At 36.1% G+C, this 24,138-nt stretch overlaps 4 protein-coding genes across 8 annotated transcripts; 1 reads left to right on the top strand and 3 right to left on the bottom strand.

Moving 5' to 3' along the window:
* The first annotated feature begins 5,098 nt into the window (after positions 1 to 5,098).
* On the top strand, positions 5,099 to 6,013 carry LOC104900271 (biogenesis of lysosome-related organelles complex 1 subunit 1). The gene is made up of 3 exons (XM_010687656.4): positions 5,099 to 5,313; positions 5,408 to 5,613; positions 5,703 to 6,013. Exons 1-3 carry the CDS (start codon positions 5,172 to 5,174, stop codon positions 5,790 to 5,792), a joined length of 438 nt encoding a protein of 145 aa, XP_010685958.1. The 5' UTR covers positions 5,099 to 5,171; the 3' UTR covers positions 5,793 to 6,013.
* A 552-nt stretch (positions 6,014 to 6,565) lies between these two features.
* On the bottom strand, positions 6,566 to 8,459 carry LOC104900272 (cationic peroxidase 1). Its single transcript, XM_010687660.4, has 4 exons — positions 8,062 to 8,459; positions 7,720 to 7,911; positions 7,238 to 7,403; positions 6,566 to 7,113 (listed from the first exon to the last, which is right to left on the bottom strand). Exons 1-4 carry the CDS (start codon positions 8,413 to 8,415, stop codon positions 6,728 to 6,730), a joined length of 1,098 nt encoding a protein of 365 aa, XP_010685962.1. The 5' UTR covers positions 8,416 to 8,459; the 3' UTR covers positions 6,566 to 6,727.
* A 2,215-nt stretch (positions 8,460 to 10,674) lies between these two features.
* On the bottom strand, positions 10,675 to 13,013 carry LOC104900273 (cationic peroxidase 1). Its single transcript, XM_010687661.4, has 4 exons — positions 12,185 to 13,013; positions 11,841 to 12,032; positions 11,371 to 11,536; positions 10,675 to 11,247 (listed from the first exon to the last, which is right to left on the bottom strand). Exons 1-4 carry the CDS (start codon positions 12,536 to 12,538, stop codon positions 10,862 to 10,864), a joined length of 1,098 nt encoding a protein of 365 aa, XP_010685963.1. The 5' UTR covers positions 12,539 to 13,013; the 3' UTR covers positions 10,675 to 10,861.
* Positions 13,014 to 17,755: 4,742 nt separating this feature from the next.
* Positions 17,756 to 24,126, bottom strand: LOC104900270 (hypothetical protein). Of its 5 annotated transcripts, none has more exons than XM_048647761.2 (9): positions 23,820 to 24,122; positions 20,606 to 20,671; positions 19,530 to 19,913; positions 19,277 to 19,362; positions 18,968 to 19,046; positions 18,790 to 18,888; positions 18,561 to 18,682; positions 18,366 to 18,437; positions 17,756 to 18,203 (listed from the first exon to the last, which is right to left on the bottom strand). In XM_048647761.2, the coding sequence occupies exons 3-9, from the start codon at positions 19,911 to 19,913 to the stop codon at positions 18,101 to 18,103; spliced, it is 945 nt and encodes a 314-aa protein (XP_048503718.1). In that variant the 5' UTR covers positions 20,606 to 20,671; positions 23,820 to 24,122; the 3' UTR covers positions 17,756 to 18,100. The 5 variants fall into 5 exon arrangements, with proteins under 5 accessions (XP_048503718.1, XP_057246894.1, XP_048503719.1 ...); XM_057390911.1 differs by having other exon boundaries at positions 18,829 to 18,888; positions 23,820 to 24,113; XM_048647762.2 differs by lacking the exon at positions 20,606 to 20,671.
* Between the last annotated feature and the right edge of the window lie 12 nt (positions 24,127 to 24,138).

Below are 24,138 nucleotides of genomic sequence, written 5' to 3'. Positions count from 1 at the left end.
CACTAGCTATTAACTAATAATTTCACCATATGTATATCTTTAAATACGTATAGTAAAAATTATCGATCTTTCATATTTTAAGTTAAATCTAACGAGATTATTAGTTCACAATATTTTGATATTCATAATAATATCATGCATCAAACACTCATAAGATTGACTGAAAAAAAACAAAATCAAACAGTAGATAATTATTTGAGGACGAGAGTATACATTTTATTGTTAGCTCAAAGTCAATATGTCATGCTAAACGATAATACAGATTAATTAGTTAACGTGACTATTAATTCTAGGAAGACGTACTTACTACTTTTAGTAGGAGGAGAAAACAAATTAAATTTGTATTGTATTCGTTAGTCCACAGATTTATATATGGGACTAGAACAACAGAACTTTAGAATGGAATTAATCATGATAATAATGGAGGGAGTCAAAAGAAGTTGCAAACCTTTGAAGTCAATGAATACTCCATGATGTAGGACAGCTGGCAGCTGCTATGCTAGGATATACAAGCAAAAGGTAGCATTGTTTGAGCTATGATAAAACATCTAGCAGAGGTAAAGTTGTCAATTTACATGACGCAAAAAAGATAAAGTTGTCAACCAAATAAAAAGATGACTCGGAAAATATGATGCTAACAAATAAGTGTTCATGCAACTACAAATAGTGTTTATGCAAGTAATAAACAGTATTTACAAATAGCGTCATTTTAACAAAAAATTGTCAGTCTAACAAAAAGGTTGACCTCGAAAATTATGATGCTAACAAATAGTGTTTATGCAACTAAAAATAGTATTCATATATTGTAATTGTAGTGTTTATACAACTAACGAATTGTGTTTATGAACCAACTGGTGCTTTTATATATTAAAAGGTATAAATACCTGCAAATAAAAAAAAAATATTTTTTCTCCAATTAGATGTTTCTCATAGCTCAACATTGTTTACTGACGCAGCTAACCATATACTTGATGCATGCTTGAACAGTTGAACATTGAACAATCAAATGTTTGAATGTGTATATATGATGTGCACTTGTGTAGTAAGTATAATTAATATTCTTCTAATTTCTAGGGATTTGCACTTCCCATGATTTGTTTTGTCAACCAAACAAGGTCTAATTACTTGTTACTACGCACCTTCATTTACGTTAAATAATTGTACCTAATACGATATGACATGACACTTTAATACTCCCTCCGTCCCAAAATATATAGTTCTCATTTCCTTTTTGAGTGTCTCATAATATAGTTCTCATTTCCATATATAGTTCCACATTTTTTTCGTAATTTGTCTAGAAAAACCGTGTCCCATCATTTATTTGCTTCTTGAATTTTGTTTTTTCCTTTGTTTATTCAACCAAAAAGTTACAATTAATGTTCTTTCACCAATTATTTCCATTCTCTCTCCTAAAATCATCTTTTCCCATACAACATTTATTAAATAAATAAAAAATCTTTACTATTCCTCTTAGATTCCACTTGCATAAATAACCGTGAAAAAAGGAAAATGAAAACTATATTTTGGGACGGAGGGAGTACTTTATTTTAAACTAAAAACTTAATATATTTAGGATCTTGCTAACGGACGCCCCGGGGCGCTAGATAAGAAATACATTGTTGTACTTAATTGCTTATATTTATACAAATAATAGAATAATGTATAAATCATGCAAAAAATTTAATGTTTTTCAAAAGGAAAGGGGAAAACATTTAATTCAAATGCAAAGCATTTAAATGCATTGCATTGGAATTCTACATTATTATATTATTTTATATAAATATGAGTAATTAAATACAACAATATATTTCTTATCTAGCGCCCCCGGGGCGTCCGTTAGCTTTTGCCATATATTTACTATAAAATAGCCGAATTGAATACTTAGAAACTTGCATCCGAGTATACACCTCGTGCCGGAGTAATTGACTAAAGTATTCGCGAAGAAACACATGAAAGTGAAAAGCAACTTTTTACTAAAGAATAATATACTGAAGATATGGAGAGCAGATCAATGCTTCAAAACTGGGGGAAGTTCATGGTTTCCTGGTGATGGTGGCTCTAGTTAAAGTAGAACACCATCGGTTGGTTAGGAATTAGTCACTTTTTCTAGTTTATTAGATTTATATTGTGATTTTGATAATTTCACTAGTTCATTAATCTAATATGTCAATTTATAATATTCGACTTGATGAGTTGATGTAACTATCGAGATTTGGGATTCTAATCGTGTCACATATTGATATTCTGTATCTTATAAGAGCATAATCACTCATGTTTTTTAGATCATGAAAATGTGTCATGGAGTGTGATCTAAAACATCGTGACCTTCTTCTCATGGTTTTTGGGTCACCTAGCTAATTAGGGTAATCTATAATCTAAGTCATGGAACAAGTAATGAAGTAATTAAAAGTGGAGTCCACATGTACAATTTATTTTGTCTCTCTTTAGATTTTATACACTTGAGTTTTTATTTTGGAATAATGTTATTTTTTTTTTCTAATCATAAATTGATGCATTTGTTAAAACGGATCATGAGTCAGGATCAACTTTTGTAAGATGAGATCTAGAGAGAAGAATGATATGTTTTTTTGGATCATTGGTGGCAATGCTCTAATGCAAGGGAACTCCAAACTAATTTTTCACTCAATTTTTCAAGGAAAAAAAAAGTTAGGGTAGTCGAGTCTTTAGAGTAAGATGGACCTAAACTATCATTTCATATATGGTAAACCCGTATTTTGTATCATTGAGTTTTTATACGGCATTCATGTATATTAGCATCATTTTCTACGTTGTATGATTGTACCCTGACCTCAATGTTTTTGTAAGTTCTATTGACTATCAATCTAGAAATAATATCAAACAAATATAGAATATCAAATAAGAAAGCAAGAAAGAACACACCAGAAATTTTACGTGGAAACCCAAGAACTGGGAGAAAAACCACGAATCTGCACTAGGAATCGATGAATGTTTGATAGAGATTACAAAAGCACTCAAGAGCTCTCTCTAAAGCTTTCTCTCTCTCCAACTATGTGTTTAAAGATGAAGAATAAACATAACTAGGGTTTATATTTATACCCACATTAATTAGTAAAGAAAACCGAGTAAAACAAAACACACGGTTTTGTCACTCGAATTCCCGCGGCCGCGCTCGATATCCCGCGGGCAGTCAGTGAGTTTCGAGACTATTCAGCAGTTCGTCGCTGCGGGCGCGGGGTGGGTGCAGGCCTTCAAGCGCGGGCGAACAGCAGCCCAGCTGCTTCTCTCTCTCCCGCAGACGTGCGGTCGCGGCCCTCAAGCGCGGGTGAGCTGGGCACCCCTCGAGCATCCCTCGACCACCCTTCGAACCACTCCGAGCCACCCCTCGAGCCACCTACCTTCAACTCCTTCACCGTTTTTTTCTTTCGACGCAACCTTTCTCCACACCCATACACCCCATTAAGCCTCATATACTACCATATTCCCAACAGTTTCTTCTTCCAAATTATACTCTTAAACTTTTTATTTAATCTATATCGTTAAATTTTTCGTTTATTTCATATTTTAATGGATTTTTTAATTACAATAATATAATACAAACTTTTGCCCGTTCTTTTGCAACAATACAAACTTTTGATTATTTTTTAATAATATAAACTTTACATCAAAATTCTTCCCGTACGTTAAGTTGACTTGTAACCTCTAAAACAGGTTAAAAAATTACAAAATTATCTTTCTTCTTTCTCCCTCCTCCCCCAACCCCCCACCCCAGCCCCGACATCTCCTCCACCCCACTGCCACCACCGAAATCACCTCCTTGAAGCCCACCGAACACGGCCACCTTTCCATGCTACCCACCACCCACTTGAACCAACCCCAACCCCAACATCTCATCCACTCCATTGCCACCACCAAAACCACCCCCATTTCGTTTCCCCCACCCCACAACCACCACCGAAAACCACCAAACCCAGCCACCCATCCTCGAAAACCACTGAACCTAGCCCATCACCCTAGAAAACCACCAAACCCAGCCACCCCACCCCCAAAAACCACCAAACCCATCCATCTTCTGCCTTTTCTCTCTCCACCATCCTCTGCCTCTCCTTCACCACCCTCATCCGATCCTTCACTTGCTTCTCTTTCATCTCCACTATTTTAATCCTTTTACTTAATGATTTCTCCTTGAATTCCAACTTTTTTTGCCGCAATTCAATCCATTTTTAAGAATTCTCAATTTGATTCTTGTTCATATTGATTTCACTCTCCTTTGTAACGAATATTGAGCCATTTCGAAAGAATTCTGGAAATTTTGCCATTGTTCATTAAGTGCGATGATTGAGTGGGAGTGAGATTGGAAATCTTTAATGATTGCGCCATTTTTGTGAATTATATTCCTGGCGACTTTAAGATTATTGCTTGAATTTTGCTCCGAAACAGACATGGTTTCTGGATGGGTGTGATTTCGGGGTAGGGTGGCTCTGTCAGGGGAAAAGGACGGTGGTTGAGGAGATCGGTTTCGGGGCTAAGGGTGGGGATGGGGTGGGGTCAGGGGTGGACAAGGGAAAAAGACAATGGAGGGGGAGCAGGAGAGAAGAATGAAACGAAAAAATGGAGGAAGAAGAACTATAGCAAACAAGGAAGAAGAAGTAACTGCCACGTAAGCAATTTACCTGCACCAACAAGTCATAACCAGTCATGCCCTACTGGAAGATTTGTATTATTTAAAAATAATCAAAATTTTGTATTATTGCGAGAGTTTGTATTATTGCGAGAGTTTGTATTCTTCTAGATAAAAAAATCCTAATTTAATGGCTTAGACTTACATTAAAAGGGAGATAATAGAGTAAACTAGAGGTGGTCAGGGGCCGGGAGTCCGGGACATGTTCGAGCCAGGTCACGCCTAAAAAAATTGCCCCTTGGTCGGGTTGGGGCGGGCCAAAATTTTGTGCCCAAAGCCCACTATTTTCGAGCCAAAATGAACGGGCTTTTCGGGCCAAAAAATAGACTAAAAAGTCATTTTTAACTTGCCTAAAAGAAAAAAAAAACGAATCGGGTCCGACCACGGGTCAAAAAATTTGCCCAAAATCCGCCCAAAAAGCGGGCAGGGCCAAAATAATCAACTCTAAAGTTAACTTGCAACAACCAACCTTCGCAACGGAAAAAACATCGACGCTTTTTCCGATCATCCGATGTCTATATCAGTCCAACATCCGCCATTAACACACGAACCTGCAACTTCAACCGAAGGTATGACCACCACACTCGAATCTTCCTTGCTCAATTTACTCCATCAACATCAAGTCTCATCTTCTTCCCTTCGCAATCAAACTGGTAATTTTCTCTCTCTTCAAACCCTAGCATTTCTCAAATCGTTAACAAAACACAAATTTCACGATTTGATTTTAAATTTTAATTATTTCAACAGAGAAATCGAAGAAGGAAGCCATTAAAGCTGGAATTCGAGTTTCAGAGCTTATGGTAGATGCTGTTAATGGCGGAGTTCAAGAATCTTTTCTTCATCAAAAACAAATTGAACTTGAAATTCGATCTTTAACGGTTACGATTAACCGATTTCATAAACAAACTCAACAATGGTTGAATGCTTCTCGATCTCTTAACACTGCGATTAAGGTACGCACGCAAATCAATGTCGTTTAGTTTTATTTTTTGATTGTATAGGAATTCAAATTTTTTGATTTTGTGAGTAAATGTGTGAGTAGGAAATCGGCGATTTTGAGAATTGGATAAAGGTGATGGAATATGATTGTAAAAGCATCACTACTGCAATTCGCAACATTCATCAAGCATGAAGATAACTTCAATTCATTATCTCTGTAATTATTTCAACTTTTTTTTCATTAATGCTAACTTTTGTAGTTTTTCAGATGTTAATCTTGATTGTTTAAATATTTGTGTCAATTAGTATATTCTGGATGTAGTTTGAGCTTTGTGAAGTTGTATGCAACAAATTGAGTCACTTACATTCAAGATCATTCTGGTTAATCAGCTAATTAAAATGTAGATTCCAATTCGGAGTTGTTGAGGTTTATAATGATCGATCATAGGAGAAAAATTCTATTTTATTCTGAGTAAGCTTCCATCCTATTAATCTGGAAGTTCCTCTCAGATACAAGGAAATGATTTCAGTTCCGGAGCCAAAGATCGTAGTACTACAAGTCCTTGATAAAAAAGAACCAATCCTACATTACGTACAAAATTCAATTCGAAAACAAGTGCTTGATAAGTTGTAGTTTTGGATTGCATTTCGAAAACATTAACAACGTAAATTCGAAGTTTGAGGTGTCTTTTCATATCAATCTTTGGCTCTAGGTGATTTATTACTTGTTTTGTTTTAAAGGCTGAATTTTGCTTTTCTTTCTTTGTTTTTTTTTTGTCCAAATTCTCGTTCTTTTTCTCCTTTCTCTTCGTTCCAGACTATGCTACCATGATTGATACATAGCTTTTTATCACCTGCCAAATTGGTCAGCTCTTAGTTGGGACTATGTAAAAACTGTATTCCGAAACTTAGGGGTATTCAGCAACAATTTAAACATGGGATCGATATGGAAGCACACTCCAAACATGGGATTAATGTTCAGTTTTTCCTTACATTTTCAGCAACATCTTGCAAGATAAAAAAGATAGCAGAATGCTTTGGGTACACAAAGATTTTTTTCACTTAGTTTTATTACACAAATGGTCTTAAAGAGTAGATCGTAAAAGGAGATCATGAAAGCCTTATGGCTTAGTTGGTTTTCCAGCAATTGGTTCTGATCTGTCCGTTTGTGCCGGTGAGGGGACTGAGGTTGCCCATTTTCACCATAGCGCGTGCAAAATCCTTATGAAAGGATGAAGAACCTTTGCTGTAAGATGTGACCTGAGAATCAGTGGATCCGTTATTGAAAAGCTGTTGATCTGAATGCATCAGACCTTTGTTGTTCACTAAATCTTTGAAATACCCGTTGTCAAAGACGACAGGAGTTGTTGAATCCAGCGGGCTAAGATTGTTGTCTCCACCGCTGCTTGGGCAGTTGGATTTCACAGAAGTAACAAATGATGCATCGATGTTGCTCTCGTTGTAGACTCTATTGCGGAATACCACACATCTGGCTTGCCCTATTGTGTGTGCTCCTGCATAACAGAACAGTATTCGTTTTCCATTCAGCTAATTTAGTGTCACTCCAGATGCTGTATTACAGAGCTGATAATAGATAAGCTAGAAGGTCAGCTTTGTTAAAATTCGTTTCCCACTCACCTGCTAGAGCCACCATTTCTTTGGCCGTCAGTCCTTTGTCCGAGAAGGATGATAGAAGGCCACGAAGGTCCATACTTGGGGATGGGATATCAGAATTTGCGGTGCTTAGACTTGCTGTTGTGGAATCTCGCCTTCCAAGTTGCACTTGCCATGTTGGGCCACGTAGCTATAGAAAATCAAATGATCTATTGGTTAGCACTATCTTTGAGACAAAAGTCAGCAAATAGAAACTAGCAAGGCCTTGTTCGTTATTATTGCCTGTTTTGAGTTTTTCGGGTTCTATTTTCTGATGAAAAACGAGTTTTTGGAAACTGAAAAAGTACTTTCTATATTTTTGCTGTTAGATTTCAAGTTAACATTAGTATAAGTATTGATTGATTTGCTTTTCTCATCAAACTTATAGTGTCATATCACTACTACTGAAATCTCGAAACCAGAACTTGGAAAATGGCTTTGGTACTGAGACTTTTAATTTAACTTACTGAAACAACAGATTCCCGTGCAGCTACAGCAAGAATATCAGCACAAGAAACAACACCTGGGCAAACACTTTCAACTTGAGATTTAATGCTGTCAACGACAGTATATCCCCTCAGAGATCCTGCATTGGCTCCTGCAGTTTGCTCCCCTGTGAACGTCGAGGTATCGTTTAGAAGAACGGATGCATCACATCCCTGCACAACCCAAAAAAAACATCAGCATTCAAGTCAGTTATCAGCTTCCATTACACTTGCATGCACTTTCTTAATATTTAGAACTTTTTTCTACTTAAATAATAAATTCTTAGCACTTCTTAGTATAAGAAAGAGGGAACGAGGACATGCATTAACAAAGCAGTCATGAAAGTGAAGACGGAGCAAAGATGCCCCCATGCGACTCTCTGCAGAAACTGCTTTACGAACTGCATTTCGGATAGTGGAGAGAGCTTTCGGGCATGTCTTTGCATAATAATTGGCGGAAAGTTGTGCTTGGGCTGTCCCTAAAAGGAACAAACCCACCCAAATTGTGAGTTTCATCATATTAGTACGAGTAACCATGGCAGTTGAAGAGATGCGAAAGGAATGTATATGCACTTGTTTCTCACTTTCTTTGGGTGTCGGATCACCAACGGCGAGCTTCCTTTTTATAGAACTACTAGGGCTTACAGCTAGATTTTTTAAAATTGTTCTGCTCAACATTCTTGGTCAAAAATTACAGAGTTCAACTGAAGGAATGATCGAAAAGCAAAAGCTACAGTACCTAATCCACACTAATGTAGAAGTATTTGATTAAATACTCAATGTTTGACATTAAGGTTAGATTAAGTGCTCTGAAGGCGTGTGAACTTTTAGTTGTGGAATCTGGTTTTATTAGTCAAACTGGTGCAAAATGTCAGAACCTCCAAAGCCAAAAACTTCAGATTGTAAATCCCCCTAATTAAAGAGTAAAGTACCTTCTCTTTATCTTACTAAAGACCTCTTGCTATATTTTTTTCTTACTTAGCTTCTCGTACTTTGTCTCAAATAAATCTCTATCATAGAAGAGCTTATCCGTTCGTCGTTAATGACAGAGAACACGAGATCGTAAGAGCAACTACAATAAAAACAACCTTTGTAGCTTTGTTTGCCATATTAGATTTCCAAACTACAATATTTCCAAGCTACAACCTCTCCCAATGAAAAGCTACAACCACTTGTGGTTTTTGTAGGTCCCACAAAAAGCGAGATGGAAATATTGATTGTGGGAAACAAAAAGGTACAAGAGGCCAAGAGAGGCCCAGAAAAAGTTCAACAAAGTAACAAGCTTTTGGGAGCTACGTGCTTTGCTTTTGGGAGCTACGTGCTTTCTCCTAGCTACAATATCATTTCTCCTCCAATGACAAAACTAGTTGCTCCAAGTTTTGAGAAATTGCAAGCAGGTACCTCAAAGGTACCGCCGAGTTGCTCTTAAGGTAGAACACCATTTGGGTAAATTATAAGTTTGAGAGCTGCATCAATAGAATGCATAGCAACTCGTACTTTATCAAGAGAAGCTTGAAACTTTAGCTTTGAGATTCGAGAGCCTATGAGCTATGGCGAAGTCATCAAGATCAGGGTTGGAATCAGGGACCTTGGGATTTCGTGCCTAGTGGACATTGGGATCTACTAGCGGTTGTAAGGCAATCTCTTTATGAAGATCGTCAGGGTTGTGTATTTCAACAGGTTTCCTCTCATATCCAACTTCACTCCTCATCGCTCATGACAAACTTTATTCGGACTGGACTTTTACTAGTTAGAGTTTATGTTAAGTTGCTTGTACGAGTTATTGTTTTTTTTTAGCGTTAGTTGTTTCTTGTTTTTGTTTAGTTTGGTAGTATTACCATTAGGTTGTACTCCAATTTTTCATTAATGCAAATTTCCTTGTTGTCAAAAAAAAAAAAAAAGATCAGGGTTGGAGCTTCGAGGGAGAAGAAATACTTCTCACTCTGCCTATTGAGTCACATTTGATTTTGTACCATTTATCCAATGTTTGTTATACATCCTTAATATTAACTTGGCTAGACCAGCATATTCAACTAAATTGAGACTATATGGTACAAAAGACTATTTTGACTGAATTGATGAGGGAATTGTTTATCTAACAAATGGCAATGATATTAGAGGATTGGACAAAGAACTCTTGAGGAATGATCTTATTTCCATGTTAAACTATCACACTATCCAAAAATGGGAGTCTGATGTGACTTAGAGCATTAATAACGGGACATGGAAAAAGAAAAGAAGCAGTAAAATAGATTCATTGATCCTTAGAGCCTACTTTCTCTTTTTATGGGAACTTAAATTTGCATAATACACCTTGCAAATAGAGTTGGGCATGGGTCGGGCCTGTTCATGGGATTGGCCTGCGTGCTTGATTAAATGACGGGTCGGGTCGGGCTTGAAATTTCCAAATTTTGTCCACATGCCTGCGGGCCGGGCTCGTGCCTCCCGCGAGCCTGGCCCGTGTTTATGTTGTTTTTTTGAAATTTTGACAGTTTTAGGCTAAAAAACAAAGGAAAGGGGTATTTGAGCCGCGGACCGACCCATGGGCCATCTAGGCGGGCTCATGCCGGTGCGGGCTTGAAATAAAATTTCTTGACCGTGACAGGCTCACAGCTCACATAGAGCTCTCTGAAGTTCTATACAATGTATTTACATTCATATGACAATTTGGTTAATCAGTTAATTAAAATGTAGATAGTCGAAGTTCTTGATAAAAATCAACCCTGCATTGCATCCAAAATTAGATTGAAATTTTGGATTACATTTCAGGAACATTAACATGGTAAATCCGAAGTTTGAGGTGTCTTTCCATATTAGTCTTTGGCTCTAGGTGATGATCTACTTGTTTAACAGGTTGAATTTTACTTTTCTTCATTCCAGACCATGGAAACGGTATTCCAAAACTTAGGATCATTCATTAAGAAATCAAACATGGGATTGATATGAAAGCACATTCCAAACATAGGATTAATGGTGTCAATTTTTCCTTACATTTTCAGCAATTATCTTGCGAGATAAGAAAGGTAACAGAATGCTTTGGTATACATAGATTTTCCAATTAGTTTTATTACACAATTGGTCTTAGAAAGTAAATAGTAAAAGCATATCATGTAAGCCTTATGGCTTAGTTGGTTTTCCAGCAATTGGTTCTGATCTGCCCGTTTGTCCCAGTGAGGGGACTGAGGTTGCCCATTTTCACCATAGCGCTTGCAAAATCCTTCTGAAAGGATTTAGAATCTTTGCTGTAAGATGTGACCTGAGAATCAGTTGATCCGTTATTGAAAAGCTGTTGATCCGAATGCATCAGACCTTTGTTGTTCACTAAATCTTTGAAATACCCGTTGTCAAAGGCAACAGGAGTTGTTGAATCAAGCGGGGTAAGATTGTTGTCACCCCCGCTGCTTGGACAGTTAGTTTTCACAGAAGTAACAAATGATGCATCTATGTTGCTCTCGTTGTAGACTCTATTGCGGAATACCACACATCTGGCTTGCCCTATTGTGTGTGCTCCTGCATAACAGAACAGTATTCGTTTTTCATTTAGCTATTTAGTATCTCTCATTATGCTGTCTTAAAGAGCTGATGATAGATAAGCTAGAAGGTCAGCTTTCTGTAAGATTTGTTTCGACTCACCTGCTAGAGCCACCATTTCTTTGGCCGTCAATCCTTTGTCTGAGAAGGATGATAGAAGGCCACTAAGGTCCATAGTTGGTGATGGAATATCAGAATTCGCGGTGCTTAGACTTGCTGTTGTGGAATCTCGCCTTCCAAGTTGCACCTGCCATGTTGGACCACCTAGCTGTAGAAAATCAAAAGATCTATTGGTTAATACTATCAAAATTTGAGACAAAACTCAGAAAATAGTAAGGCCTTATTTGTTTTCGTTGCCTGTTTTGAGGTCTTTCGGTTTCTTTTTCCCTAATGACAAGCAAGTTTCTGGAAATTTCTATATTCTTGCTCTTAGCTTTTCAAGTTAACATGACTAGTATAAGTATGATTGATTTGCTTTTCTTATCAAACTTATAGTGTCATATTATACTTCTAAAATCTAGAAACCAAAGCTTGGAGATGGCATTGATACCGAGACTTTTAATTTAACTTACAGAAACAACAGAATCGCGTGCAGCTACAGCAAGAATATCAGCACAAGAAACAACACCGGGACAAACACTCTCAACTTGAGATTTAATGCTGTCAACAACAGTATATCCCCTCAGAGATCCTGCATTGGCGCCTGCAGTTTGCTCTCCTGTGAACGTCGAGGTATCGTTTAGAAGAATGGATGCATCACATCCCTGCACAACACAAAAAAAAGATCAGCAATCAAGTCAGTTATCAGCTTCCATTACACTTGCATGCACTTTTGTTAATACTTAGCACTTCTTTTTTCTTATTATAGGAAATTTTTAGCACTTCTTAGGATAAGAAAGAGGGAACGAGGACATGCATTAACAAAGCAGTCATGGAAGTGGAGTCGGAGCAAAGATGCCCCCATACGACGCTCTGCAGAAACTGCTTTACGCACTGCATTTTGGATAGTGGAAAGAGCTTTCGGGCATGTCTTCGCATAATAATTGGCAGAAAGTTGTGCTTGGGCTGTTCCTAAAAGGAACATACCCACCCAGATTGTCAGTTTCATCATATTAGTACGAGTAACCATGACAAGTAAAGAGATGGAAGCGAAATGTATATGCACTTGTTTCTCGCTTTCTTTTGGTGTCCGATCATCAATGGCGGGCTTCCTTTTTATAGAACTACTAGAGCTTACAGCTTGATTTTTCAAAATTATTCTGCTTAACATTCTTGGTCAAAAATTACAGAGTTCAACTGAAGGAATGAGCGAAAAGCAAAAGCTACAGTACCTAATCCACACTAATGTAGAAGTATTTGATTAAATACTCAATGTTTGACATTATGGTTAGATTAGGTACTTTGAAGGCTTGTGTGAACATTGTTGTAGTTGTGGAATCTGGTTAAATTAGTCAACTGCTGCAAAAAGTCAGAACCTTCAAACTCAAAAGCTTCAGATTGCAAACTCCCCTAATTAAAGGGTACAGTACCTTCTCTTTATCTTACTAAGGACCTTTGGCTTTAGTAATTTTTTCTTAGTTAATTAGCTTCTCGTACATTGTCTCTGTAAATCTCTACTTACAAAGATACAAGTGTTTATCCCTTCGTCGTTAACGACGGAGAACACAAGACCATAAGCTAGATTCTAGAACATCATTTGGGTAAAAGATATAAATTTGAAAGCTGCATTAATAGAATGCAGAGCACAGAAGCTTGAAACTTTACATACATTCAAATAAGCCTTTTTCCAGGATTATTGTGATTCAGGTTTTTTTTTAGGTGTATGGAAGAAAGAAAAAACTATGTTACATACTCTATTTTTTTGGTGAAGAAGGAAATACCATACATCAAAATAAAACTGAATTATCCTCTCAAAAAAATGATTACGAATTTACAATCCGAAATATATTGTTATACAATAACTAGGGAATTGGGGAAGATCCTAGTGATATTCATGCAAAATTTTGAGCACCAACACTTTTTTGCCATTATATGAGCTATCTTGTTTTGAGTACCAACTAGAAGGTTGAACCACACACCCTGATTCCTGAAAGGCTGGCTGCAGATCTATTCAATCATTTAGCATATTCTAATGGAAGTCCTTAAAGAACTGATCTATTGCTTTCATTCAGTTGGAGTGATAGAATTAATATTTTCGCGCACTTCTATCTTTGTGCTAATGAGACCTTCTTCTCGGATGCTCGATTACTCAGCTTGAAGGGAGTTGGTTAACTAGGTCCTTTCGTAATAGTCCCACCTATTTTTGTAACACTCACAAAAGAGGCATCAACACGTAGTATGAACCAAGCTACTAACTGTAAAACCGACTCCTGAGCTAGGGAGGGTGTTGTTTGAGCTGATCAACATACTAAGATCAAAAAATTGGAGCAGAAACTAGTTAAGTCTTCTGGAGTAAGTATTAGTAAAAGAACACTTGCATATGGTTGGCTGTAAGATTATCAAGAGTGGCGGGCATACACCCAAATATAGACCTAGATTTTCACTTTGCAGGATATTCAAGCTATCTTGGAATAGATTTCGGTATTAGTAAAGTAAGGTAGTTTACTTCTGTCTTCAATTAGTTTCTAACATGAGATTGCATATTAACTGTCAAAGACTTTTCACGCTGAAAGGTGTAGATTTACTACTACAACACCTAACAATAACACATTGTCACCAAAAAGTAGATGGGTGATCAAATACCTTCTTCCTCCAATGCAGAAGAGGGTGCAATTTTTCTTTCACAAGCTCGATTCAAAGTGGCCAGGTGGGTGACACAAGGTTGTCTTAGCATGGCAATGAAGGTGTGTGACACAACCTCAGCACGACGCTCATGATTATAGGTGGCAAACGGGTCGTTTGAATTGGGTTCGAGTCAGTGGCGGAGCCAGGATTTTCATTCAGGGGTAGCATAGTATAATTAACCAACTAACGGTTCATAATATAGAACATAATTTACGTTATTTTACACTTATAACCCTTTTAAAAATACGACATTATATTATTATATGGTTCATAATACTATATTTCTGTAAAAACTCTACGTACCTTACTACTCTGTCGTATCTCTTATCAAGTCGGAGAATTTTCCTTGAAGAACTAAAAATAAGAAACTAATGAAAAACTTAAAGTTGATTTAACAGAGGGGTACAATATAGGATAAAAAAAATTCAAAGCTACAATTCGAAAAGGAAAAAAAAATTGGAATATAGCGTAGAAAATGGAAAAATACATGGTACTATATCAAAAAAATAAAAAATATTCTCTTTATAATATTTATAAAAAGTTGAACCTTTTTATTCAAAATTAGGAGAGTAGAGTATTTATAATATAATGAAAGATAATTATAATTAGAATAAAGTTTGTTGTAATATGAAGTGTTATATTGTTTAAATTTACAAGTGTAATTGTGGAAGATGAGAAATTATGAACAGGAAAAATAAAAGAAAAAGGAAAAAAACGAAAAAGGGTAAAAAGAAAAGGAAAAAGGAAAAGAGAAAATGGAAAAAAAAAACTAAAAACAACGAAACATGTGAACAGCAGTATCGAACCGGAGACCTTCAAGTTATGGGAAACATGCTCTTACCACCGCGCCAAACTCGTTTAATCTGTACACATATGTCTCGATACTGTATATATCCGTTCCTTAGTTTTTTTTTTCCAGCGTTTTTATTTTTATTTTTTATTTTTTTTAGGGGTAGCATGTGCTACCCCTTGTTACTAAGTAGATCCGCCCCTGGTTCGAGTTGGTCATTTCGAGTCAAGTCTATTCAGGTTCGGCTGAACTTCAGGTCTACAATATTTGGGTAAAGTCTAGTTGGGTTTGAGTCTATGTTGCTCCGGTGGCAGTGGCGTATCCAGGATTCCAACCCTATGGGTTCGGAGCCGGTAAAAAAAAAAAATACATTCATTCAATCAAAGTTCAATACATTAATTCAAATATCAAACTATGATACAATCTAAACCCTTCATAATCACAATACAATCTTTCCAAAAAAATTCTAAACCCTTAGTTCAAATATCAAACTATGGGTTCCCGCACGATCTTTCCAAAAAAATTCTAAACCCTTCATAGTCACAATACAATCTACACAATAACACAAGCAAGAAATTTCAACTCCATGAGTCTAAACACTACAAAGTTCAATCACATTAATCATTCATTCATTCATTCATCCACAATCCACAATCCACAATCCACAATCCACAATACATTCATTCATTGAAAATTTATTCAACATTCACAAATCACAATCCAAACTCCAAAGTCCACATTCATTCATTCAACATTCCACATTCATTCATTTAAGTATTCATTATTCAATAAGACAACAATCAACATTTAAATGATTAACAAAATTACATAACTACAATTACATATTTTAATCATCTAATGTGTAAAAGACTAAAATCTGAAACAGTAAAATTCATATTTAAAATTGGAGAATTGGGTTTGGGCTTTACCTTTCAATTTTCAAACGGCCATTTAGACATGGTGTTCCAATTGATGCAACAACATACTCTATTTGCTAAAGGAATTAAATGCTCCGGTGCTATTGAAAGAATAGAGTATTTAGGTCATTTCATTTCTGGTGAAAACTGGCCCTTAAAAGATAAGTGCAGTTGTCAATTGGCCTCAACCTCAAAGTGTGAAAGATCTAAGAAGCTTCCTTGGTCTAGCTAGTTATTAGAAAAGTAGTTTTTAGACTCAAGCAATGCCCCGTATAATTTTATTTTTTAGAAAAGTAGTTATTTATAAGGCTGCAAGTTCACCCATACCCAAACTCCTATGGGAACAATATTTATCAGGCCAACAATTCATCCTCAGGACTGATCAAAAGTGTTTGAAATGGCTCATGCAGCTGAAAACTTCCACCCCATTCCAGCGATTCGGACTCTCAAAGCTTACCGGGTTTTATGGAATTCGTTACAAGAGTGGCGTGGAAAATGCAGTAGCAGATTCTCTCTCAAGAGTCTCGGGTTCACAGGTTTTATGTTTGGCTTTGTCAGTGTTGAATTCAAATCTAAATTAGTTAATCGAAGCCTATGCCCTAGATTTGAATCTACAACACTCAGTAATGAAACTACAATAAGGTGAGTTATTGTCTTACTTTACCTTGGTAGATGGACTGTTGAGGAGGAAGCACAAGTTAGTAATTGGTCCTGAACAACTATTTCGCAGTGGCTTCATGAATTAGCTCAAGGTGGCTACTCAGGAAAAGATGTTACCCTTCAAAGAGTAAAAGCCTTGTTTTATTGGAAAGACTTGACTACTTATGTCACCAGTTTTGTTAGAAATTGACTTACTTGCGAAGCTAATAAACATGATAATGTTTCCTCTCCTGGTTTGTTGCATCCTCTCCCTATTGATCATGAAGTTTGGCTAGATATTTCTATGGATTTTATTACTGGCTTGCCAAAATCACAAATAAGGAACTGATTTTGTTTGTGGTGGATAGATTGAGCAATTATGCTCACTTTATGGCATTGAAACATCCTTATAATAGACATGGCTCTGATTCAAGATGCATGATTTGGTTGGCCAAGATCTATAGGAAGTGATTGAGATGTTATTTTCATTAGTCATTTTGGAAAGCATTGTTCACCATTCACCCACAAACTAATGATGTTATCTTCTTCTTTTCTCCCACAAACTGATGGGCAAACAGAAGTTGTTAACAAGTGTTTGGAAACAATCTTGAAATATATGAGTGGAGAATACCTTAAAGAGTGGAGTTTATGATTGACACTTGCTGAGTGGTGGTATAATAAAAACTTTCATACATATGTCAAGCTCAAACCTTATGAAATTGTGTATAGTCAGCCTCCATACATCTTTTTATTTACCATATGTGCCAGGAGAAACTAAAGTCTCGGAAAAGACCAAAAAACACAAGGTGATAAAAATATATTTGATAGGGGTTCTCCTATAGGAGTTTGGGTATGGGTGAACTTGCAGCCTTATAAACAGAAATCCATGAGACATGGTGGTAACTAATGTGAAACTGGGATCCAAGTATTTGGACCTTTTCAGATTATGAAGATAATTGGCACATTATCCTATAAATTAAAGCTTCATTATGAAGATGGTTTAATTGATCACGTCTTTCATGTTTCTTAGTTAAAGCCATTTAAAAGTGTCCTACCTGCTGTAGGAGGTCACATGTGGTTATTCTAAAGAGACCATCTATCGAGCACCATACTTGGCTTAAACACAATTTTTAGTACAATGTGAATGTTTTCTTGCATCTGAAGCATCTTGGGAAAGTGCAATGAGTTTGAACAACAATTTCCCAATTTTCCACTTGACTACTCTGTGTTATCCTTTTTATTACACATTGATGTTTCATTATTGTTCCTAGTTCAGTTTCAACTTGAGAACAAGATGTTAATAAGAGGGAAGGAATGTAATGGGAGTTAATAAAAGAGAATTATGTTACCAATAGAATTACGTTAAACAAGTAGTTTGAATTATAATAGGCGAGTCTTGGACATGAAAAATAGTTAAAACATTTTCCTTGTATTCTCCTAGACTCCTTATAAATAGCTACTTGTAACCATATTATCATTCATTCAGAAAAATAAACATAATCCCAATTTTCTCTTTCTAATTCTCCCTATATATCTCTCCCGTGGTTGCTGCTCCATGTTATCTTCAAAGAGTGAGTTAATAAGCTCATTATTGCAAAAAAAAATGGTGGATTGTGAAGAGCAAAGAAGCGTGGAAAAGAAGAAGAGAAGGGAGGTGCTGCGGTGGTGTGAGTCTTGTTTACAATGCACTAACTCGGCTTTGTCAAATCTTATGCACACTACATCCAGGATCTTCTACTGTTAAGCTCTCCTTCCAATTCTCGAATTCAGTTCCACCGAATACAACTTGTTTTATGCCCACAAAACTGGCCACATGAAACACCAACCACAAAGAGTTCAATCAAATTGCTTTAATACAAGACCATAAGAAAAGGGGACTGGGGAGTTGGAAACAATGAGATAATTCACTATATAAGACTAAGGCGGAAAAGAAAGCATGGAAACAACATCAACATAAAAGATCTTACTCAGAGCTTATCTGTGTCAATGCATTCATTAGAACATCCAAAATCAGCGAATCATTAGTCCCAATATCAACCCTGAAAACAATGCGAAAAATATTGAGAAATGTCACACTATACAATTATATAGTGTATCACATTTACTACCAGCAAAGCAGAGTCAAACTCAGTCAAAAATAGTTCCCAAATTGAACACCGTACCATATTCGTGCCAAATTGTCTTGAATCTCAAGATCCCCTATGTTATAAAATGTGGTTGGATCTACGTTTGCTCCTTGAATAGCATCATAGCTTAGTCTTTTGTCAAATGGAGATTCTGTTAACTACATCAAACAATAGATAGCTTCAGCTTTAGAAAGTAATCATGACAAGATAATTGAAGAACTTATTCTTTTAGTAGGTTTAACATAAATGCAAGTAGGATTCCAACCACCAAGACGTCCAATGAAATGGAGGAAAAAAAATTCACCTGCATATTCAGTGAATTGCAACCACCAAGACGTCCAATGATGTGCCATGACCTAATTACCTGTTAGCAAACAAGAGCAACACCCTGACATTTGATTCACTCAGCATCATATACTGATATTCGAACAATAATGACTTACATCACAAATCAAAGAAACATCTTTCTGCAATGGAGGATTCCAAAATTCGAACCAAATATATGAATTTGAGTAATCAAATCTGCCAACCACCCAAAAGGCAAAATTAATTAATCTACAAAGTGTTACCGTTGCTACTATAATAAAAGTACAAACCAAGATAGCATGGCAATTGGAAAGAAATGTTTGAGGTACGAAGAAGTTTAATTCCTGCTTAAGGCCTCAGAGGTTCTTAGCTTTCTCAAGAAAATACTAATACAGCACAAAACCTAACGTATTAAACCGATTTCAATGATGGTAGCCCAAACTTACTTGTTAAATGTAACTTTCATGGGTGAGCCAGAACCTGTTTTTGTTTGCAGTATTTTGTTCCTTTTCTTCCTCAACCTTTCCTCCATCTAAACACATAATTTAAAACCCACTTAGAGCTTTAATCTAAGTAACAAACCTAATTACTAATTTTCATTCATCAGCTAATCCAACATTGATTAGTCTATAAAATTCTGAGACAAATAATACAAATGCTTCATTATAAGCTATGAACCTGATAGGAAAAATATCTTACTTTAGACTGAGCCTTATCCGGGTTATCGAGACAGCTACCGAGAATTTCAGCAAATTCCGGGTCTTTATCATAGTCTTTCTCTTCTTCTCTTTCCCTAAACCTCCTCTGAGGTCCATCAAGTTCCCCCTCATCTTGCAACTCATCATCCAGTACTTCATATTGGTTATCAGAATATTGGGCTCTCAACTGCTGCCTACACCTTTGTTCCATTAACATAATTCTGCAATCCCAATTTTTGGCCTTACATTTTTTGGGTTTTGAGAGTTTCCGGTTTGAATATACAACGGTCGAAAGAAGCGAGAAATTGTTGTGTTGAATTGGGGTTAAGCACCCTGCAACCTTGGCTAGTTCTAGTGGGCATCCTCTCTGGTGTATGGTTTGCATCTTCAAATAAAAGTTCACCCAGAATTAGAAGTTAAATATTCAGCAATAATAAATTGACATTTCTACTTTATAAAAACAAGAACGATAGATTGAGATTTATAGCTTCTTCTAATTTTTAGTAAAGGAAAGGAAGGGAAAGGAAGGGAGGAGAAAGGAAGGGAAGGAAAAAACTAAACTTTGTGATGTTTGGTTAATAAAAAGGAAAGGAAAGAAATATTATGTTTGGAAGAACAAGAAGTAAAAAAACTTATAATGATTATAAAAAAACTGATAATAGAAGACATACCCAGCCCCAGCCCGAACAATATGGAGGCCCAAGTTAAAAATGAGGCCCTTATATTAAAAAAAATTCAAAGTTACGTACAACGATCTCAAAAATATCTATAATATACTTAGATTATGACTGTTTCTTACCAAATAAGTAGTAATACAATCTTCTATCTAAAAAGTGCTATCGTTGAAACACTTTTGGAGGCGAAAATTCAACCAACACTAGGATCATTATTTTCATTCAAATTATGATCACTGTTACTAGTAGCATAATTTTCATTCGGATTAGAGACTTGGGATTCTTTCATTCGTTTTTCATGACCCAAATCAAATTTTCTAAATCGAGGACGCATAATTGAATAAAATTTAACACGATCACTAAATAACACAAAAAAAAATATTAATTGTAAAAAAAAACCCACCTCACTTATTCTGTGTAATTGTTTACGATCTTCAAAGTCAGTCTCCAACACCAAAAGGTCCAAAATCTGCATAAACGCAATAAAAATCAGTAAGACGTGAAAGTTTAAATTTATAGCCATTATAGGAATCGATTTTTCCCGTTGAAGAACAAGATCTCGGTGATGCTATTTTTGATTTTCACTAGCAGTAGTTTCATACTTAATAGGCGGCGGTGTGTAATGATTAAGCAATAAATTTCAACTCCATGAGTCTAAACATTACTGTTAGAATTTGTATTCAGGGAGGAAGAAAGTATAAGAAAGTGAGATTAGCCATTGTTGGCTTAATTGAGAGCTCGAAGAGCTAGAGAGAGAATTGAGTAAAATGACTACATTTTATATTGATAAGTGGTTAGAATAGTACAACCTATCTTATTTATACTATTTACAATTAGTAATAAAACTAACACTAAGTAACTACAATAACTAAAACTGTATATTCCAACACCCCCCTCAAACTGGAAATGGTGAAAAGTATTTCCAGTTTGAAGTGGAAAGTATTATTATATCATACAATGCGACGTGAACTGAGATCTACCAATCAACGTTGCTCGAACATGCCAATCAAGATCTCGAAGATGCGCTACTCAAGTATAGAAAGACTTTTAGACATGCCAACTGCCAAGTTGTGAAGAAGTAGAAGAACCCCTTTCAAGCTTGAACAATCCATAACTAGTGCAGCAACAACAACCAAACTCACGTCATATTCAGTTCAGTCACTTCATTGTGATGGATAATGGGTTATAAATGGCAACGCTCCTGCTTGTGCGAAAGTACCCCAAACAAACATCAAGCACCACTTCAAAATCCAACAATCAAAAAAAACAACCAGTACAACAACCATATGCCATAAACCCACAACTTCAAGATGAAATAGGAAGACAAAAGAAGAAAGAGAATGAGAAATGAGAGTGAAAAGACCATTTCGGTCTTGAAAGAATCACAACAATGTGTGTCAAAATGACCATCTATTGGGTCAAAACAAGATCACAAAGGATCATCAAGAAAGACCTCTAATGGGTCACAAAGGATCACTATGGATCACAACAAAGGCCACTATGGGCACAAAATAAGCCACTATGGGCAACAAGCCTCTATGGGCAACAAGCCTCTATGGGCAAAATGACCAACTATGGGTCTTAGAAAGAAGCCTCTATGGGCTGAAAAATAAACCACTGTGGGTTGAAACAACTTGGACCTCTATGGGTCTTAACAAACATGCCACTATGGGCTCAAAATTTGATCTCTAAGGATCATAAGAAATGACCATCTATGGTCTTGAAGTAAAGGATATCAAACAAGTTCTCTGGAAATTTAACCTCGGCAACTTGATTGATGACCATAAAGAGAGGAAAAAAAAAAAAAATGGGAGAAGAACTGCATTTAGAAGTGATTATGGAGGATGATATGAGGAACACAATAATGGAGGATTATGTGAAATGAAAGAAGAATCTGAAGAGGTTGAAGTGAATATCATATAATGTCAGGAACAACATTATCGCCAAACCATCATCAACAAAACATATGCTTCTAACAACAAATCAACAACAACAAGCAAGCAAATATCAACACCTCTTTTAACATCACCATATTCACCATGAAATTATCAAGTCAATCAACGACAGAGTTCAAACCAACCAACAATCTCCATACAGAATCAATACACTCAACATCATATCATCAAGAAACCAAATCAAAAAAAAAAAACAAATCACTCAAATTTCACTCAAACTGCTATTACGTCAATCAACACAACCATCAACAAAGTATCAATATGCAAGTCATCACCATATCACAGAACCATTGTTACTACTTAAGGTACTATACACAATATGACTAAGAGCTCAAGAATCATACCCAACTCAAGGTATATTCACCAATAACAACGTGGACTTAACAAGAACCCATAAATTCTTGATTAAATCTTTAAGAAACACCAACTCGCCTCCGATTTCGAAGATCGCAGAAGTACAATACCTTGTATCACGAAGCCGAAAATGTCGAAGTACAAAATTCAAGAAACCAAATCAAGAAGCACCCATGAAATCTTCAAGAAACACCCATGAAAATCATCATAAAACTGATCGAAATTTCACCAATATAGAATTCAAATCAACAATTTGTGGCTAATAGTTCAAATTCAAACAATTAAGAGGAAAATGGAAGAACCCTAGAAATTGGGAAAACCAAGAATCGAAAAATTATTTGATTTCTGGTTCGAAAATTTAATGGTGAGTGAAAAAACAGAAGACAATTGAGCAAATTCGAGCCTACTTTTGGACGAAATTTCGAGCAGAAAAAAAAAATTGGGAAAAGATGAATTAAGGATTTACAATTGAACGAAATTGTTCGAAATATTGACTAGAATCCAGAAATTTCATTGTGAAATTCGAATGAATTTCGTCCGAAAAATGAAGAAAGAAGAAGAAATTGGTTCGATTTTGAGAAGAGTCCGACCAATTTGTGAGAAATGCAAGAAAATGAACATTTTGAGGAAATTTTGATGAAAGGAGAAATAAGCTGATGTTTATGAAATTTAGAACTGAAAGTTACGGAATTATTGAGCAAGGATCGATATCCTGCTCTGATACCATGTTAGAATTTGTATTCAGGGAGGAAGAAAGTATAAGAAAGTGAGATTAGCCATTGTTGGCTTAATTGAGAGCTCGAAGAGCTAGAGAGAGAATTGAGTAAAATGACTACATTTTATTATTGATAAGTGGTTAGAATAGTACAACCTATCTTATTTATACTATTTACAATTAGTAATAAAACTAACACTAAGTAACTACAATAACTAAAACTGTATATTCCAACAATTACAAAGTTCAATCACATTAATCATTCATTCATCCACAATCCACAATCCACAATCCACAATCCACAATCCACAATCCACAATCCACAATCCACAATCCACAATCCACAATCCACAATCCACAGTCCATTCATTCATTGAAAATTTATTCAACATTCACAAATCACAATCCAAACTCCAAAGTCCACATACATTCATTCAAGTATTCATTATTCAACAAGACAACAATCAACATTTAAATGATTAACAAAATTACATAACTACAATTACATATTTTAATCATCTAATGTGTAAAAGACTAAAATCTGAAATAGTAAAATTCATATTTAAAATTGGAGAATTGCGTTTGGGCTTTACCTTTCAATTTTCAAACGGCCGGAATTCCGAAAGGTTGATGGCTTGCTGCCGGCTGGTTCGCCGCCGCAGTGGGGAAGACGGAAGATACGGTGTCACGCCGTCACGGTGGCCGACTGGCCGTTGCCCGTCGATGGTCAGATCTGCCTTTGGCTCGTTGCTAGGGAGTTACTACTTACTAGTTACTAGTTAGGGTTTTGGCTATGTTTGGGAGAAAAACCAAAAATGTTGGCTGGGTTGTGCCTTGGGGGGCAAAGAATGAGGAGGCTTAGAAAAAAATAAAAAACCCCAGACCTTCTGGTCCCGCGGCTCGCGTGTGGAG

This window comes from Beta vulgaris, chromosome 7 (genome assembly GCF_026745355.1).
Source record: "Beta vulgaris subsp. vulgaris cultivar EL10 chromosome 7, EL10.2, whole genome shotgun sequence".
Classification (NCBI taxonomy): Eukaryota; Viridiplantae; Streptophyta; class Magnoliopsida; order Caryophyllales; family Amaranthaceae; genus Beta; species Beta vulgaris.
This window is presented reverse-complemented; position numbering and strand designations above follow the sequence as displayed.